At 44.2% G+C, this 16,957-nt stretch overlaps 1 protein-coding gene across 1 annotated transcript in view; it reads right to left on the bottom strand.

The window, feature by feature from the left end:
* PRKCE (protein kinase C, epsilon) overlaps positions 1 to 13,483 on the bottom strand; it is a 771,524-nt gene extending 758,041 nt beyond the window's left edge. Inside the window, exon 1 of the mRNA XM_006839418.1 lies at positions 13,012 to 13,483. Within this exon, the coding sequence (XP_006839481.1) occupies positions 13,012 to 13,359 (348 nt within the window). The 5' untranslated portion in view covers positions 13,360 to 13,483. The remainder of the gene's footprint in view (positions 1 to 13,011) is intronic.
* Between the last annotated feature and the right edge of the window lie 3,474 nt (positions 13,484 to 16,957).

Raw genomic sequence — 16,957 nt, 5'->3', positions numbered from 1 at the left:
GTGCCACATGTATTCTCTAACATGATAGAAACTTCCTCTGTAGTTCTCATCACTTCCTTCTGAGCCCTCACCAGAACTGCCTTTGACATCTATGATTCTACCAAACAGTCTCTTCACGGCAATCTAGGCTTTATTATTACACATTTTCAGCCTCTACTCATCACCCTGGTAGCGTAGTGGTTACGAATTGGGCTGCAAACCTTAAGGTCAGCGGTTCGAAACTACCAGCCGCTCCGCGGGAGAAAGGTGAGGCTTTCTACTCCCGTAAAGATTTACACCCTCGGAAACCCTGTACAGGGTCGCTATGGGTTGGAACCGACTCGATGGCACTTAACAACAACAACAACAACTCATCACCCAGTTCTAAAACCACTTCCACATTTGAAGTAATTTGTTAGATTAGCACCCTCCCCTCACACACACTTTTTGGTACAAAATTTTACATTTAGTTCTATTCTTGTTACCAAATTCTGTGTTTACTTATAGCTGCTGTATAGGAGGTGGCTTCAAAAAGTTTGTAGAAAAATCCATTATCTTTTCATTCCATTTCTCCATGAGCTTTTTGAAGCCCCCTTATATAAGAAAAATGCTACAAATGACTGGCTTTGACAAAAATAAATTTATTTTCTCACAATTTAGGAGGCTAAAAGGCCAAATTCAGGGTACAGGCTCTGAAGGAAGGCTTCTTTTTCTCTGTTGGCTCTAGAATTTAAGTTTCTGCTCCTAGGGGATCTTCATGTGTGTTAGGATAGCTCTTTCCCCTTCTTCGCCTCTCTCCTCAGTTTGTTTACTCTCTTTTAAACCTTAGGCTCCACAATCCTAAGACCAGAAGAACTAGAGGGTACCCTACGACCACTGCTGACCACTCTGAAAGGGATCACAATAGAAGGGCCTGTGTAGAGTGGGAGGAAAATGTGGAACATGACTCAAAACCATGAAAAACAATAGGCTTAATGATCAGATAGAGACCAATGGAACTCTGAGACTTTCAGTCAAACAACAGACAGGCTTTTGGATGACTAATACCAAGGAGGTATGTACTTCTCAGAAGAGCCAACCATTTGAGATCAAAAGGGCAGCATTTGCTGAGGGATAAATCCCAGAAGGCAAAAAGGACAGAAAAGAGGGACAAATAGCAATACAGGGAGCAAGTAGGAAGAGTGCTGTCACATTGTGGAGATTGTACACAATGTCACCAAACAAAGTAGATATGAATTGTTGAATTGGCAAGCCAATGTGATCTATAAACTCGCACATGAATCACAATATTTTTCCAGAAAAGGAGAGACTGATTCAAAACATAACTTACATTCACCCTGTCTCATTGACATAACAAAGAACCATTTTCAAATGGGACCGTGACCATAGGTATAGAGGTTGTTGTTGTTATTGTTAAGTGCTGTCCAGGCATTTCTGACTCATAGTAACCATATGAGATCAAAACAAACAGAACAAAACACCACCCGGTCCTGCCATCCTCACAACTGTTACTAAGCTTGAGCCCATTGTTGCTGCCGCTGTGCCAATCTGTCTCGTTGGGGGCTCTCTCTTTTCTGCTAGCCCTCCACTTTACCAAGCAAAAAAGTTAGGTGGTACAATATTTATTTGGGGGGGGGGGGTGATACAACTCAATCTATAATAGGAACATTCTATAAAGACAGATTAGCAAGAGGTGTCCATTGTGCCAACATGGCTGGAGAGCCATGGACAAGGTAAAGAAGTGGCAGGTGGTTGGTGACGGATTTGAAGACATCGCCTAACAGCAAGCCTGGCTATATGTTGGGCCTTGAATATTATGGCAGAGACTTAACATTTGACATTTGGGAGGATTTGTGAGCAGAGGTACTTGATCTGAATAATGACGTACTCCTGGCTTCTGGGAAGAGAACAGACTGAAGTTGGGATAAGATGGAGCCAGTGGGGAAGCTTTTGAAATAACCAAATGTGAGACAGTAGTGACTTGGGCCAGACTGGTGTCAGCAGAAGTACCGAAAAACTGTTCAATTTAGAATATACTTGAGGGCAGAGACAACAAATATTCCTGACAGATTAGCTGTGGAGAGAGTGAGAATCAGAGATCTCAAGAATGACTTCTCCAGGCTTTTGGCCTGAACAAGTGGTAGTATACTGTTGCCATTTCTTGAGATGCTGAGGACTATGAAAGGCTTGCATTGGGCAGGAGAGAAAACCAGCTGTACAATTTTGGGTTTATTGAGTTTGAGATGCCCTCCAACCAGTGATAAGAAAAAGTAGAACAGATCAGTCCTGGAGTTCAAGGCCAAGTATCAGCTGGAATTAGGAATTTCGAGTCAACAGCATTGAGAATGTATGTACTTAAAGCGTAGTGGTTACGAATCGAGCTGCGAACCTTAAGGTCAGCGGTTCGAAACTACCAGCCGCTCCGCGGGAGAAAGATGAGGCTTTCTACTCCCGTAAAGATTTACACCCTCGGAAACCCTGTACAGGGTCGCTATGGGTCGGACCCGACTCGATGGCACTTAACAACAACAACAACAAAGTCATGAAATTAGATGGGATTGGTTCAGTAAAATCAAAATAATAGCTCCCAAATGTTCCCATTTCCAATTATTCCTGTTGTTGTTGTTAAGTGACATCAAGTCAATTTCGACTCATAACAACCCTATACAGAGTTTCCGAGGAGCAGATGGTGGGTTTGAACCACCAACCTTGTGGTTCCCAGTCCAATGCTGGATCCTACAGTGCCATACCAGGCGTTCTTTGATAAATAATTAACCTTCAACTACAGTGGCCAAAATTCCTCAACTTTCCAAAACAATCTCCTTTCAAACAATTGTATAATTTTCCAAAATACCATTTGTTAAAAGTGTTACTAAGTTTATTTTTAGACTCTGTAACTCTTTTGGCATAAATACATTGAAAAATCAGGGAGAAAAATCTCTCTCACTGTACATACGCATAACTCTAAAAATATTAATAAAACTGCTAATATATATTGTGGCCAAGACCTGTGCTAAGAGACTTACATTGTTGTTGTTGTTAAGTGCCATCGAGTCGATTCCAACCCATAGCAACCCTGTATAGGATTTCCAAGGAGCAGCTGGTGAGCTTGAGCCACTGATGTTGCAGCTCAAATGACTGTGCAGTCTGACGCATTAGCCCACAGCGCCACACTTACATAGATACCCTTATTTTATTCTCATAACAAGCCTAAAGTGCTAAGAACTATTATCTTCCCATTTTCAAAAAACAGCTATCGTCAAGTTAATTCTGACTCATAGAGACCCTATTGCTATTATTGTTAAGTGCCATTGAGTTGGTTCTGACTCGTGTGACCCTGGTTAGGGCTCCCAAGGAGCGACTGGTGGGTTTAAACAGCCAACCTTGGGTTAGCAGTCTAGTGCTTATCCTACAGCACCACACCAGGAGTCAACTGGATTTAATAGAATTGTCCCTCGGGCTTCTAAAGCTGTCATCTTTACAGAGGCAGACTACCACAGTTTCTCCTATATTCCCATTTTTACAAATAAAGAATTACACTTATGGAGCTTAAGTTGTATGCCTAAAGTTATATAACTAGAACGTGGTGGAGGCCTCCTGTAGTTAGACGTCAATGATTCCGGGGAGAGGGGCCTACTGAAGTGGCAGAGAATCATAGATGTCAAACATTTGCTAATTCTGCTGCTAAACAAAGACACCAAGAAGAAGAAACAGGACAGGCAAGGCTTGACTGCTCATGAAGACCCCAGAGGCTATCTGAGGCCTTCCAGGGCAAGAGCTAACCCTGAGGATAGTTATTAAATAACCAACTATGTACCAAGGGGAGCAATATTTAATTATGTATTAAGCATTATAGGAATAGAGAAAAGGGAGAGATGCATGTGAACCTAAAACAAATTCAGGATGTAGGTGGTCCCAAAAGCATTTCTAGGCCTAACTCAAACCTACATCTCTTCTCCATACCCTCTCACTTCACTCTATTTAAATGATAATGCAGGTTTTAAAAACTTATCTAAGAAAATTTACTTACAAATGTCTAGAAGACAGAAAAATGATCCTGAGCTGTGTATATACTAAACTGTGGTCAATCCATCATCATCAGTATTTGGCTTGAAGGGATGGTGCTGACCACCTACAAATGTTTCCAGATTCTACCTAGGGTGTCAAAATCTAAACCAACCCCATATACTTATAAAAATCACCCCAATAGCATAATCCACAAAGATAATTTTCAACATCCTACTTTGGTGAATAGCAACAGGAATCTTAAAACCTCACGAGGGACCATCTAAGGTACAAACTATTGGTCTCTCCCTGTCAGGAGGAAAGATGATTAATGAAAATTGAAGCTGCTTAGAAACAATTAGTCCATGACTGTGAGGACTGGAAATGTAAAGGTAGATGTTTTGTAGCAAAAGAAGGGGAATGATTGACTTTGCAGTCTAGGAACAGAGGTCCCTGGGACCATCAAAGGAGAAGATAAGAGTGTGGGACCCTACCCAGAGAAACAGTGATGCCAGAGATAGAGGCAAAGACAATAACATGGAGAAATGGAGCAGCTGGGGACTTTAGACACAGAGAGGGAGAGGGGCTTTGTGCTGACGAGCGAGGGGTGGGGAGGGTAGGCTTGCAGGGTATACCCTTTGGTTGGTTGATGATGCATGGAGGGGATTGTCACCATGCCAATGAAATGATATATGATAGGATGAATGTAAACCTAATGTTCTCCCATGTAAACTATCACAAAATTCACAATAAAACATTAAAAAAAAAAAGAAAAACAATTAGTCCAATGGACAAATGGACCACAATAACATCAGTCTCCTGATCCTAAAAACAGAAGAACTAGAAGTTGCCTGGCTATTACCACCAAGAACTCTGAAAGGGATCACTTTAGAAGGTCCTGAATAGAGTGGGAGAAAAGGTGGACCAAAACTCAAAATCATAAAAAAGACCAGGCATACTGGTTAGCCAGAGACTGGTGGAACCCAGAAACTATGGCCCTTGGTCACCCTTCAGATCTGAAACTGAATTCACTCCATCGTCCAAGTTTCAGCAATAGATGGGGATATAAGGGGGACAACAGTGTGGTGCTGTGGGTTAATGCGTCAGAGTGCAAAGCCATTTGAACTACAAGGTCGGCGGGTCAAGCTCACCAGCTGCTCCTCAGAAACCCTAGACAGGGTCTCTATTGGTCGGCATCAACTCGACAGCACTTCACAACAACAGTAGTGAGGTAGGTACATGATAGAATTGTCAACCATTCGAGATCAAAAATACAGTATTTACTCAAGGACAAAATTCAAGATGAAACAATGTGTATGCTTTGTTGAGTGTAAAACTGGTCATTGGTTCTATAGCCCTTCATTCAGTTCACAACAAAAGGTTTAAAAGAAAGAATCACCCTAAATGATCCTGGTGGGTCAGAACCTAACCTGGTAGGGAAGGGGACTACCAGAAAATGGGCTAACTTTGAAAATATGAAACACTAATCATCTAATGTCCCATTCCTTGCCAAAAGAGTAAAGGAAAATAGTGGTGACTATGAAAATCTACATAACATTCCATCATTTCTGTAGAGTCTTCTCTAGAGCCAGCCCCACGCTAGGTTTAGGAGCTATGACAATAATTGTATCAGTTAAACGTGCCTTCAAATGTTAAACCACTAAAAGACACTAAGTCCATTCCAACTAGTGCTGACCTCATGGGTGTCAAAATAGACTTGAGCGCCATAGAATTTTCAATCACTGATTTTTTAGAAGTAGAGCCTTCTTCCAATTTGCCTCTGGGTGGACTAGACCCTCCAACTTTTGGTTAGCAGCCAAGAACATCAACTTTATGCATCACCAAGGGATTGTCTGTTGTGAAATGCCGTTGAATTGATTCCGACCCATAGCGACCCTGTATAGGGTTTCCAAGGAGCAGCTGGTGAGCTTGAACCACAGAACTTGTCGTTCAAACGGCTTTGCAGTCTGACGCATTAGCCCACAGTACCACACCAAGATTGCCTGAGCACTCAATAATTACCAATCATTGTTCTATATATTTTATATGTTATTAACTCATTTCTAGTCACCGTCAAGTCAATTCCAACTCATGGCGACCACAAGTGTGCATAGCAGAACTGCTCCATACGGTTTTAATGATGTAACCATTCAGAAGCAGAGCTCCAGGTCTTTATTCAGAAGTGCCTCTGGATGAGTTTCAATTGCCAACCTTTTGGTTAGTAGTTAAGTGCTACCCAGGGACTCCAGTCTCCAACAAATCCATTGTTATTATGTTGCTGTTGTTGTTAAGTGCCGTCGAGTCAGTTCTGACCCATAGCGACCCTATATAGGGTTTCCAAGGAGCAGCTGGTAAGCTTGAACCGCCAACCTTGCAGTTCAAATGGCTTTGCAGTCTGGATCATTAACCCACAGCGCTACACCAGGACTCCTTTTGTTATTATAGGTAGGTACTTTTACTATCAGCTGCCTGTGATCCAACAGAATGCATAAATCATTGCACAATACCACCAATATCATATGCAAGTAAAATTTTGCTAAAGTTCATTTTTAAATGGCCGCAACAGTACATCAACAGAGAACTTCCAGAAATTCAAATCAGATGTGGAATTAGAGATATCATTACTGATGTCAGATGGAGCTTGGCTGAAAGCAGAGAATACCAAAAAGATGTCTATTTGTGACTTACTGAGTATGCAAAGGCTTTTGATGTGTGGATTATGACAAGCTAAAGATAACATTGCAAAGAATGGGTATTACAGAACACTTAATTGTGCTCATGAGAAACCTGTGCATAGACAAAGAATCAATCATTCGAACAGAACAAGGGAACACTGAATGGTTTAAAATCAGGAAAGGTGTGCACCAAGGTTGTATTCTTTTACAAGTATATACTTATTCAACCTGCATGCAGAGCAAAAAATTAGAGACACTGGATTATATGAAGAAAAATATGCTATCAGGATTGGAGGAAGACTCATTTACAACCTGCGATATGTAGATGATACAACTTTGCTTGTAAAGAAAATAATCATCTTCACAACTGAACCAATAATAACATTATGATAAATGGAGAAAAAGATTGAAGTTGTCAAAGACTTAATTTTGCTTGGATCCACAATCAATACCCATGGAAACACCAATCAAGAAACCACATGACATATTGCACTAGGCAAATGTGCTGCACAAAACTGCTTTAAAATGTTCAAGAGCAAAGATATCAGTTTGTAACCAAGGTATGCGTGACCAAGTCATGTTATTTCCAATAACTTCATATGTATATAAAAGTTGGACATATGAATAAGGAAGATCATAGAAGAATCGATGCATTTGAATTATGGTGTTGGAGAAGAATATTAAAAGTACCATGGACTTCCAGAAGAACAAACAAATCTGTGTTGGAAGAAGTGGATGCAGAATGCACTTTAGAAGCCAGGATGGCCAGACTTTGTCTCTCATACTTTGGACATGTTATCACAAGGGAATAGTCCGTAGAGAAGGGTATTATTCTTAGTAAAAAGAAGGGTCAGCAAAAAAGTAGAAGACCCCCCAAATGAGATGAAATGACACAGAGAGAGCAGCAACGGCCTCAAGCGTAACAACAATCATGAGGTTACCACCAGATTGGGCAGTGTTTCCATCTGTTGTACATAGGGTTGCTAAGCATTGGAACGAATTCAATGGTACCTAACAACAACAACTTTTGTAAAGATGATGAAACAGAAATACAGAAAGATTAAATAGCTTACTCAGGGCTACAAAACTGGTAGAGCAGAGGCAGAATTCAAACTCCAAACACAGCCTGGCTCCAAAATTCTGCTGAAATTCATTGCCTCAAATTGATTCTGCCTCAAAGCAACCGCATAGGACAGAGTAAAACTACCCCATAGAGTTTTCAAGGCTGTAAATTTTTACAGAAGCAAATTGCCATATCTTTCACCTTTGAGTTTCTGGTGAATTCGAACTGCCAGTCTCTCAGTAAGCAGCCTCGCACTTAACCATTGCGCTGCCAGGGCTCCTTGGCCATGCATGGCTAACCCACTTTTCAAAAAATAACATTCTGCCACTGCCCCTGTATCCCGAGTACTTCTTCCACAGGAAGAAGCTAGGGATGGATACAAACCAAAGATCTTCAGAAGCAGAGGAGGGGAACAACAGAGGTGCTGAGTTCAGTACACAGTCTGTTGAGGAAATGACAGAGCAATATCGAGCTGTAAGCTCTCATCCTGCTCTCTACTCCCCATCAAACGTAAACACAAACACAAATCCATCCAGCATTTATGCAACCTATGGTTCCAACATTGATCCCCATACTTATACTTTACACAATTATGTTTATAAATCTTGCTTTAAGAATTACAAAGACCTACAATAATTCCTAGAAATGATCAGGATATCCTATGTACATAAGCTTGATACATTAATTATCTGCACTGTCTGTACTACTTCAGTGTTTCTCAAAGCAGTGTCTGGTCAGAATCATGACAGTGTATTCAAAAATGACAGCGTGTTCCAAAGGTAGATTCTTAGCAGTCACCCCAAACCACAGAATCAAAAGCTCTGAAGGTGGGCACCAAGGATCTATATTTTTAACACCCTCCCCTAGTGATTCTTCTGTCTATAGAAGTCAGTGTCACATGACAATCTTGTTCCTAGAAAATCTAGCAATAGCGATGTTCTTTAATGTGATTCTTCTTCAAGCACAAGTGAAACCTTCTCTCTATAATGAGTTTTCTCTAAAGCCACTCCGTTTGTCATCACAACTGCAACATCTCTCATTATCTGGAGAATAATTATCTCAGAACAGCTCTTCAATATTCTAGAATCTAGCTCCATTTTCCTAAACTTTCTCCTACACCAGTGTTTCCAAAGTGGGGCCCCCATGTCAGTTAGAACTTTCAGGAGGTACCTGGGATGGGCTTCTTTTCTTTTTTAGAGGCTGCATGCTTACTTTAAAGCTAATGAAGAAAAACTATAATGACAATATCTGAACCCAGGACTTCATGAATACTAGTGCTTAAAAGAAGACTAAATGGAAAGATGTTGTTGTGGTTAAGTGCTGTTGAGTGTGTTCCAACTCATAGCAACCCTGCATACGGTTTCCAAGGAGAGACTGGTAGATTTGAACCTTGCAGCTAGCATTCCAGCACTTCTCCTAACGCTTAGCCTACAGCACCGCAGATAGAAAGACTGAACTTTTTTTTTTTTTTAACATACTACGTAAACAAGGGTACAAGGGGTATTCAGGTACAAGTCCACACAGAGACTTAAAATTGGGAAACCTTGCCCTGGTCCTTTCTAACTGGTACCTTAAAGTTTCAGTGAGGCTTGTCCATTCTCTACCCCAACCACAAGCTTTTTCTACCTTTACTATGTCGGTGTCCGTGCCCAGAACATTATCTACTCTTCTAGATAATTATTTACATGCTTCCCAACATTTCAAGCCCAGTTCAGGTCCTTCCTCCTCCCTGGCACCCTCCTGGATCCTTCCTGCTCACACAGTAGATTCCCTTTCTGAACACCTTTAACACAGAGATGGTACCATTATTTGGAATTGAATTGCTATTTCAAATGGAAACCCCTTGAGAGTAACATATGGTCTTTTTTTTTTTTTTTTTTACCTCTGATTACCTACAGCGACTACCTCTGATTACCTATAGGAGTCCTGGTGTGATGCTGTAGGATAATGCACAGGACCACAAGGTCGGCGGTTCAAACTCACCAGCCACTCTGCAGAAACCCTATGAAGTGTCGCTATGAGTTGAACCAACTTGATGACAAGTATCAATAACAACAAACTTACAGTGAAAGAACTCTGGTGGCTACAAGTCAGGCTGCTCACCTCAAGGTCAGCTGTTTCAAACTACCAGCCATTCCTCAGGAGAAAGGTGAGGCTTTCTACTCTTGGAAAGATTTACAGCCTTGGAAACCCTATGCAGGGTCACTATCAGTTGGAAACCAACATCACAGCATACCACCACCACCAGCTACCGCGAAGGTGACCAGTAGTGGTTACACATTGGGCTACTAACTGAAAAGTAAGCCGTTCAAATTTACCAACTGTTCAATGGAAGAAAGATGAGGCTCAGACACCCTATGCAGGGTACCTATGAGTCGGAACCAACTCGCTGACACACAAACACGACCACCACTTACAGTGAGTGTTAGGTCTCTCTGGTTGGATTTGAGCACAAAACAGAAATTCAGTGAAGACATAAATTCAACATGGAACTGGATTAAGTGTTCGGCAGCAACGGGAGGCACAGCTGTTTCATGCCCTCCTTACAGCTGAGCTTCATCACAGAATTCTAAACCACACCCAAGAAAGGCTCTGTCTTCATCACAGCCAGGTAAATAAGTACACAGTTGCCTGAGTCCTGGAGATTCTACCCGGAGGGTGATTCTGGATGAATGTTCTGGCTCATAAAAAATGACCGTATTTAGCTCACTTGCATTCCATGAGCTAGTCACCTCTGTTGACTTGCCCCTGTCTCTCTCTCTTCAGTCTTGAGGTTCCCGAATAGAGAAAATGCTGGATGAACAGTCAGAACTTTGGGCTTTGCATTCTGTCCGGTCGCTGTCATACATGTATGTACACTTACTATGTTGTTGTTGGTAAGTGCCATCGAGTCAGTTCCAACTCAGAGCAGCCCTGTATAGTATTTCCAAGGAGGGGCTGTTGGGTTTGAACCACTAACCTTGAGATTAGAAGGTAAGTGTTTATCCTACAGCACCACACCAGCACTTATAGGCAAAGGAAAAAGAGCTATGGTGGTACTGCAGGATACGCACTGGACTATACTAACTGCAAGGTCAGAGGTTCAAAACCATCTCCACAGGAAAAAGATGAAGGTGTCTAGTCCTGCAAACATTCAGAGTCTCGGAAGTCCTCTACAGAGTCACTAGGAATCAGATACTGAGTTTGGTTGTTGGTGTTATAAGGCAAAAGAGATAATGATTTTGCAAACACAACAGAAACATACGAATACCACATAAATCTACAGGGGGGAGTACAATGGTGGGCCAAAGAGGTTCTGCTCTCCATTGGGCAGGCGGTGGGCAATATGAGGTACAAGCCCTATTTCCAACCCCCCTTTGCTTGGCATATGACTGTGAGTACCCACTTAGTTTCTCTGGGATTCAATTTCCTTATCTCTTAAACTTGCCTGGGCTAGTGGTCTAGGACTAAGTCCAACATGAATTTCAGAATCTTAGAGGATGGTAATTAAACATTCAGTGCCCATTGCACACTTTGATAAAAATGTTGAAGAGTTGTGGGGGTGCCCTGGTCCACCCAGGGTTTGGGTGGGCCATGGTGACACATCACCAGACACTAGGATACTCTGCCTCCAACCATGACAAAAAAACAGACCTGCATTCATCCTCTCTGATCCCAATCAGCTGCCTAACCCCCTGAATCTGCAAACACAGCAAAAGGACCCACCTTTTCAATATCAAAGTCACAGATTTTTCTCTCCACACTTACTTATTCTATGAAAAACAACGGTGAAAAAAAAAGTTCAAAATCACAGGTTTTTAGTATTAAGGTATGGTTCTGAAATTAGTTCTCCCTTCAGCTCCCCATCACACCTACACAGCTTACACTGAAGAAGGACTAAAGGCCATGTGCGTACAAGACATGAGCAATATGGTAGGAACCCACGTAGAACGAAAGAAACTGACATAGAATGGAATGGCACTGTGTTTTTTTTTTGGATTCCATACAGGTTTGCCTGCTTCACAAAGTGTAAGCCATGACGTTCTTAGAGATATACCAATGTAGCTTGTTGGAGCTCCGTGCTTAACCACTCAGAGCACTACACACATCTATGAGCAGAAAGAGAACAGACTTCTCATGTTTCCCCCTAAAACTCTTAAATCCTTGAAAAAAAAATGTTAAGGTCACCCACCAAGGTAATTCATATGCAACCTCTGACTCCCAGGGACATTGTTGGGAAGATAAAAGTTATTAGTTTTTAGTAAGCAGGTGATTTCTCTTCATCTATCCATCAGGACCCAGCATCTCCCTGTGTAGAATCTAAAGGACACTGAAAATATGCACACATATACATCCCCTCATCACAGACACAAGTAACAAATTTGAAAATAACAGAAATCCATTTCCAAATTTAACACTTTCCCTCCAGATGAGATAAAAGCAAGCTTGCTTTCCCTGCTTCTCCAAAGTGTCAAGGTTGAATTCATTGACTGATACAGCACATTGACAGAGCCTGTTTCCAATTCCCTAATATTTTGACAATGTAATAAATTAACTCAGTTTCGGTCTTAGAAATATTATCTCCTTGCACAGGCGCTTGAAAACCAATACAGAGCAATAATGTAACTCTAAATAGAGTTAAAAGTACTGACTTCCGATTACCCGTGAGCAAAATCATTTTTAAAACACATCATTCCTTCTGGATGGATAGGAAATGAATCGGACAAAAAGAGCTGGACTGATGTTTCTGGGTCCCTAGAGGGGACCATCCTGGAGAACACATTTTTCTTCCCTGGTATGTCAGAAGATGAACAAACCGCCATGCAAATGAATAGAAACTAGCAAGCTTCGTCTCAAAGGAGAAAATAAAGCAACTCCTCACTCCGCTTTGCAGGACAAAGCCAGGACGTGCAAGAAACCATCAGTCTAAGGTTCCACGTGCCTCTCTCCAAGGACAGAGGGACCCACCCACACACAATCACACACCGCTAGCTAGCCCACAGCGCGTGCAGGCGCCTGGTCCCCAACAATCCCATCCTTCAGCACAGATGACCCAGGGCTCTCAGCATCCTGCCCGCTGGGGGGAGGGGGGCACAAAGGGCAGTATCCCCTTTACAAACCATGTCTTCCTTGCCCCAATTCCTACGTCTCCCCAACTACAAAAAGGAATATGTCTCACCAAGGAAATTGAGACTTACATGCACACACACACAGCAGACGACAAGAAATCCTCCGCACCCCACAATCAAAGCTAGCACTTCTCCCCAAACCCCACAGCTGGGCTCCTGAGCGGGAGGCATCACGACTCACCCAGTCCTCAAAGTGGCGGCTCCCGTTTTGCAGCAGCTCCTCGAACTGGATGGTGCAGTTGGCCACGAAGTCATCGTAGCCGATGGGGGCATCGTGGAAGACGGCCAGCTCGATCTTGCGCCCATTGCACACGTCGGTGACGAACTCGTCATGCCAGGCCGGGCTGTTGGTCTTCTGCTTGGTGGCCGTTTGGCCGATGCGTGAATCGTCCACATTGAGGGCGATGTAGGGGTCCAGAAGGAAAGTCTGTGGCCGGGGTCCCACCGCATGGCGCAGCGACCAGGCTGTGGGCTTCAAGCTCACGGCCTCACAGATTTTAATTTTAAGAAGGCCATTGAATACTACCATGGTCGGGGCGGGGAGTGGGTCCTGGGATCACTCCGTCCGCCCCGAGGGCAGGAATGAAGAACCGCTCCAAGACTTGGGAACTCCTGGATTCCCTCTTGTCCCACCCCACTCACTCCCTACACCTTGTAGTGTTGCACCCTGGCGGGAGCGATTTTCAATAAGTACATGTATTTCCTCGCTGGGTTCCTAACGGAAAACAGGGAGGGGGGGAGAGCTGTGGGACGTCCGTGTTTGGCGCAAGTCTCTCCCCCCCTACCACCAGCAGCACCTCCAGAAGAGCAGACTAGCTGTCCGCTTCCCTACAAGCTGCAGTGCCGGGGCTGCCTCCGCCTCGTTGACTCTCTAGGTCCGGGCTGCGGGGAAGCGGCGCCGCAGCCGGCGCTTACCTACCTTTCGGAAACATAATCCCAGATAAATTTCGACTCCCGGAAGGGGGGCGTACAGTGGGATGGGGCGGGGATGAGAACCGGGGGGCGCAGAACTCAACCCGGATCCTCTTCGCACACCCAGCGCCTGCCTCTGACCGTGCGGGGCGGGGGATGGACCAAGGGATGTTCAGTCTATCCGGAGGGATGCATGTCGAGAGGAAATGGTCCTCCACGGAGACAAATTTTTAAAAATCCAGAAACCACACACCCGGCCCCGTCACCGCCTCCACAGCGAAGCAGTGCCGCGCTATAGTCGGCGATCTGGAGACGCCAAGAGCTCGGAATCTCACATCCGCGCGGACTGGGGAGTCAGAGTGGCCGGCGTTGGGGCTCCGGGCGCAGGCCGGCACCAGGCGGTGCGCAGCGCGGCGGCGGGGCCGGGACTGGGTCTCGGCGCAGCCCCACCTCCTCGGCGCCGGCGCCCGCCCGCTGCGCTCCCTGCGTCCCTGCTCTGGGCTCCCGCTCGCTAGCCGCCAGTCAGCCCGCCCGCTGCTTGCTCTCTCAGTCTTCTCCCTCGGTTGGTGTGCGAACGAGTCTCCCTCCCTCTAATGCAGGAAATGCGCAAAAGACGTCAGTGTGTGTGTGAGTGTGTGTGTGTGAGTGTGTGAGTGTAAGCGCGCGCACGAGTGCGAGTGCGCGCGGCTGTGTTTAGGGAAATAGAAAGTTTTGCCGGTTGGGGGAGCAATACGAGAAAAGTGAGCTGAGCAGAGAGCCGGCGAGCCTGCCTGGGTCGCGTAGGCTGAAGGGGGAGTCGGGCAGAGACCCATCGCCAAGGAATGGTGGGTTTCAGGGCGGGGAGCACGAATGCAGAGGATGTTAGACGAGATCTTCGGTTCTGGACCTAGAGATTAGTAGGCCGCGCATCTCATACTGCTTCTAAATCCAAGTCTGCCTTTTAGAGCCAGGGCCAGGAGGGGGAGGGGGCGATGGAAACAGTGGTGGGGGGGTCGTGTTTCCTGATAAGACTGGGGCACCTCCCCCGGCCCCACCCCCAGCAGGGCTGTGGCCTGCTAGAAGAACAGCGCTAGGAGTATTGGTCTGACAGTCTGTCATTCTGTGCGGGACGCTCTGCTCCACGATTGTGGATAAAGGGGGAGAGAAAGGGCTATGCTAGGTTCAATGTGTTTATTTCATTTCTTTCTTTAGGTGCATTCTCCACTTTGGGATTGTCCTGGTCTTCTCGTATTGCGAGAACTTGTTGTTGACAAACGAAAGCTTGGTAAACTCTGGTTTGGTTTGTGTGTTTGTTTTTTACAACATGACACTTCATATTGACGGTGGACCTTGTCTATGACCTTTGGGGGGCATCGGCTTTGATCCGCTTGCTGACAGTGGCCATCCGGGATGCGTGTAAGCGGGGCGCGCCCTCCTGGAGGAGAGAATCTCTGTCCATGCTAATTTCCTCCATAACCTTTAAACTCTCGCTGGGAGCGGTGGTGGTGACTGGTCACGTGAGGCGAGCCTTGGGCTGCTGGAGAAGAATTTCCTCCGCCCGGATCCAGGACGGCAAAAGCGCCGGGCCCGCGCCCAGGATGGGAACCTGGAAGGGCGGCGACCAAGAGGCATGACCCTGCTGGAACCCTCATAAGATCTCCACAAGCTGAGAACAGGGGATTGTGCAAATGGAAAAAGAAAACCTCTGCTCTCACGCGTCTGCCAAGTCTAGTCTGGGAGTTTGTATCGTGGTAATCATGGTAAACGGAATGTTTATCTGATGGGTCTGGTTAAAACCAAAAAAAAAAAAAAAAAAATTCACTACTATCAAGTGGATACCAAAATTAGACCTCATCCCCCCAGTCACTTTTTCTGAGTGGAAAAGCTTATCCTTGCCTGTTTAAAGGCTTAAAAAGCTTAAAGACAAGGGAGCGTTCTTCTGAACAACAGAGTATCAAACTTACCACACAGACCAGAAAAGCCCCAAAGCAACTATGAAAGATATTCTAGTTTCTTAAGGCCATGCAAGGCTGATGGACTCCCTGCCTTCAGAGAGTTAACAAGGTAAAACCTTGTTTCCAATAGTCCTGCCATTGAATGGAGCTGGGGCCAGGCAGGTGTTGCAGTTAGATTTCTTGAGTCTGTTTGGACTCGTGGCAACCCCATGCACAGCCAAATGCCCAGTCCTGTGCCATCCTCCCTCCCGATCATTATATCTGAACCCATTGTCAATTCTTCTCATGAGGGATTGACACTGTGTCAATCCTTCTCCTATTTTTCCATTGCCTTTTACTTGATCAAGCATGATGTCCTTTTCCAGGGACTGATTCCTTTCTGATAACATGTTCAAAATACCACCAAGTCTTGCTATCTTCACTTCTAAATAATTATGAATTATGGTTAGCTAGATAGAGGCCCTGATGTGATGCTCTAGGATAAGCACTGGACCACAAAGTCAGTTTGAGCCACAAGTTGACAGTTCAAACCCATGAGTCGCTCCTTGGAAACCCTATACAGGGTTGCCATGAGTTGTATCCGACGCGGCATTTATCAACAACAGCTTGTAGAGGTAGTGCTAAAATGCAGTAAGAAACAGTTGAGAATATGTACAAGTCAAAAGTCGGGATTTAGAAGTTTAAATAACCAGCATTAGTCCAGTAGTACTGGATTGCAAGCCACAAAGTCAGCAGTTAAAACCCACTAGCTGCTCTTCAGAAATCCTATCTAAGCTCGCTATGAGTCAGAACCAACTCAATGATAACACTTAACAACAACAACAATTATATTTTTTAATGTGTCCATTTGGCTTAGCACAAGTGGAATATCTTACTGCTTTTTTACATTTTATTTGATCACCAGGTCTTTTTTCTCTTAAGGCTATTTCTTAATTCCACAATTTTATTATTTTCATTAAACTTTTTTCTCCCTCATGGGGTATGACTACAAAGAAGGAATGGAAGGCAATGGCAAATAGAACTTGAGATTCTGAAAACAAGCTCAGGAAGCTGGGCCAAGACTAAACAGTGAGGTGAGTCACTCGGCAAAAACTATGGGATGCCAATAAACTAATCAAGATATATTTCAATGCAATCTTTAAAAAATAAAATTCATGTAAAAATTCAGGGTAAATGAAATATCCTAATTTTACATCATTTTGAATATATATTATTTCTGTCTTTAAATTGTTGTTAAGTGCCATCGAATCAGTTCTAACTCGGAGACCCTGTATAGGATTT

The sequence above is a fragment of the Chrysochloris asiatica genome, unplaced genomic scaffold (assembly GCF_000296735.1).
Source record: "Chrysochloris asiatica unplaced genomic scaffold, ChrAsi1.0 scaffold00024, whole genome shotgun sequence".
NCBI lineage: Eukaryota > Metazoa > Chordata > Mammalia > Afrosoricida > Chrysochloridae > Chrysochloris > Chrysochloris asiatica.
The sequence above is the reverse complement of the archived record's forward strand: the minus strand, read 5'-3'. Positions and strand labels throughout refer to the sequence as shown.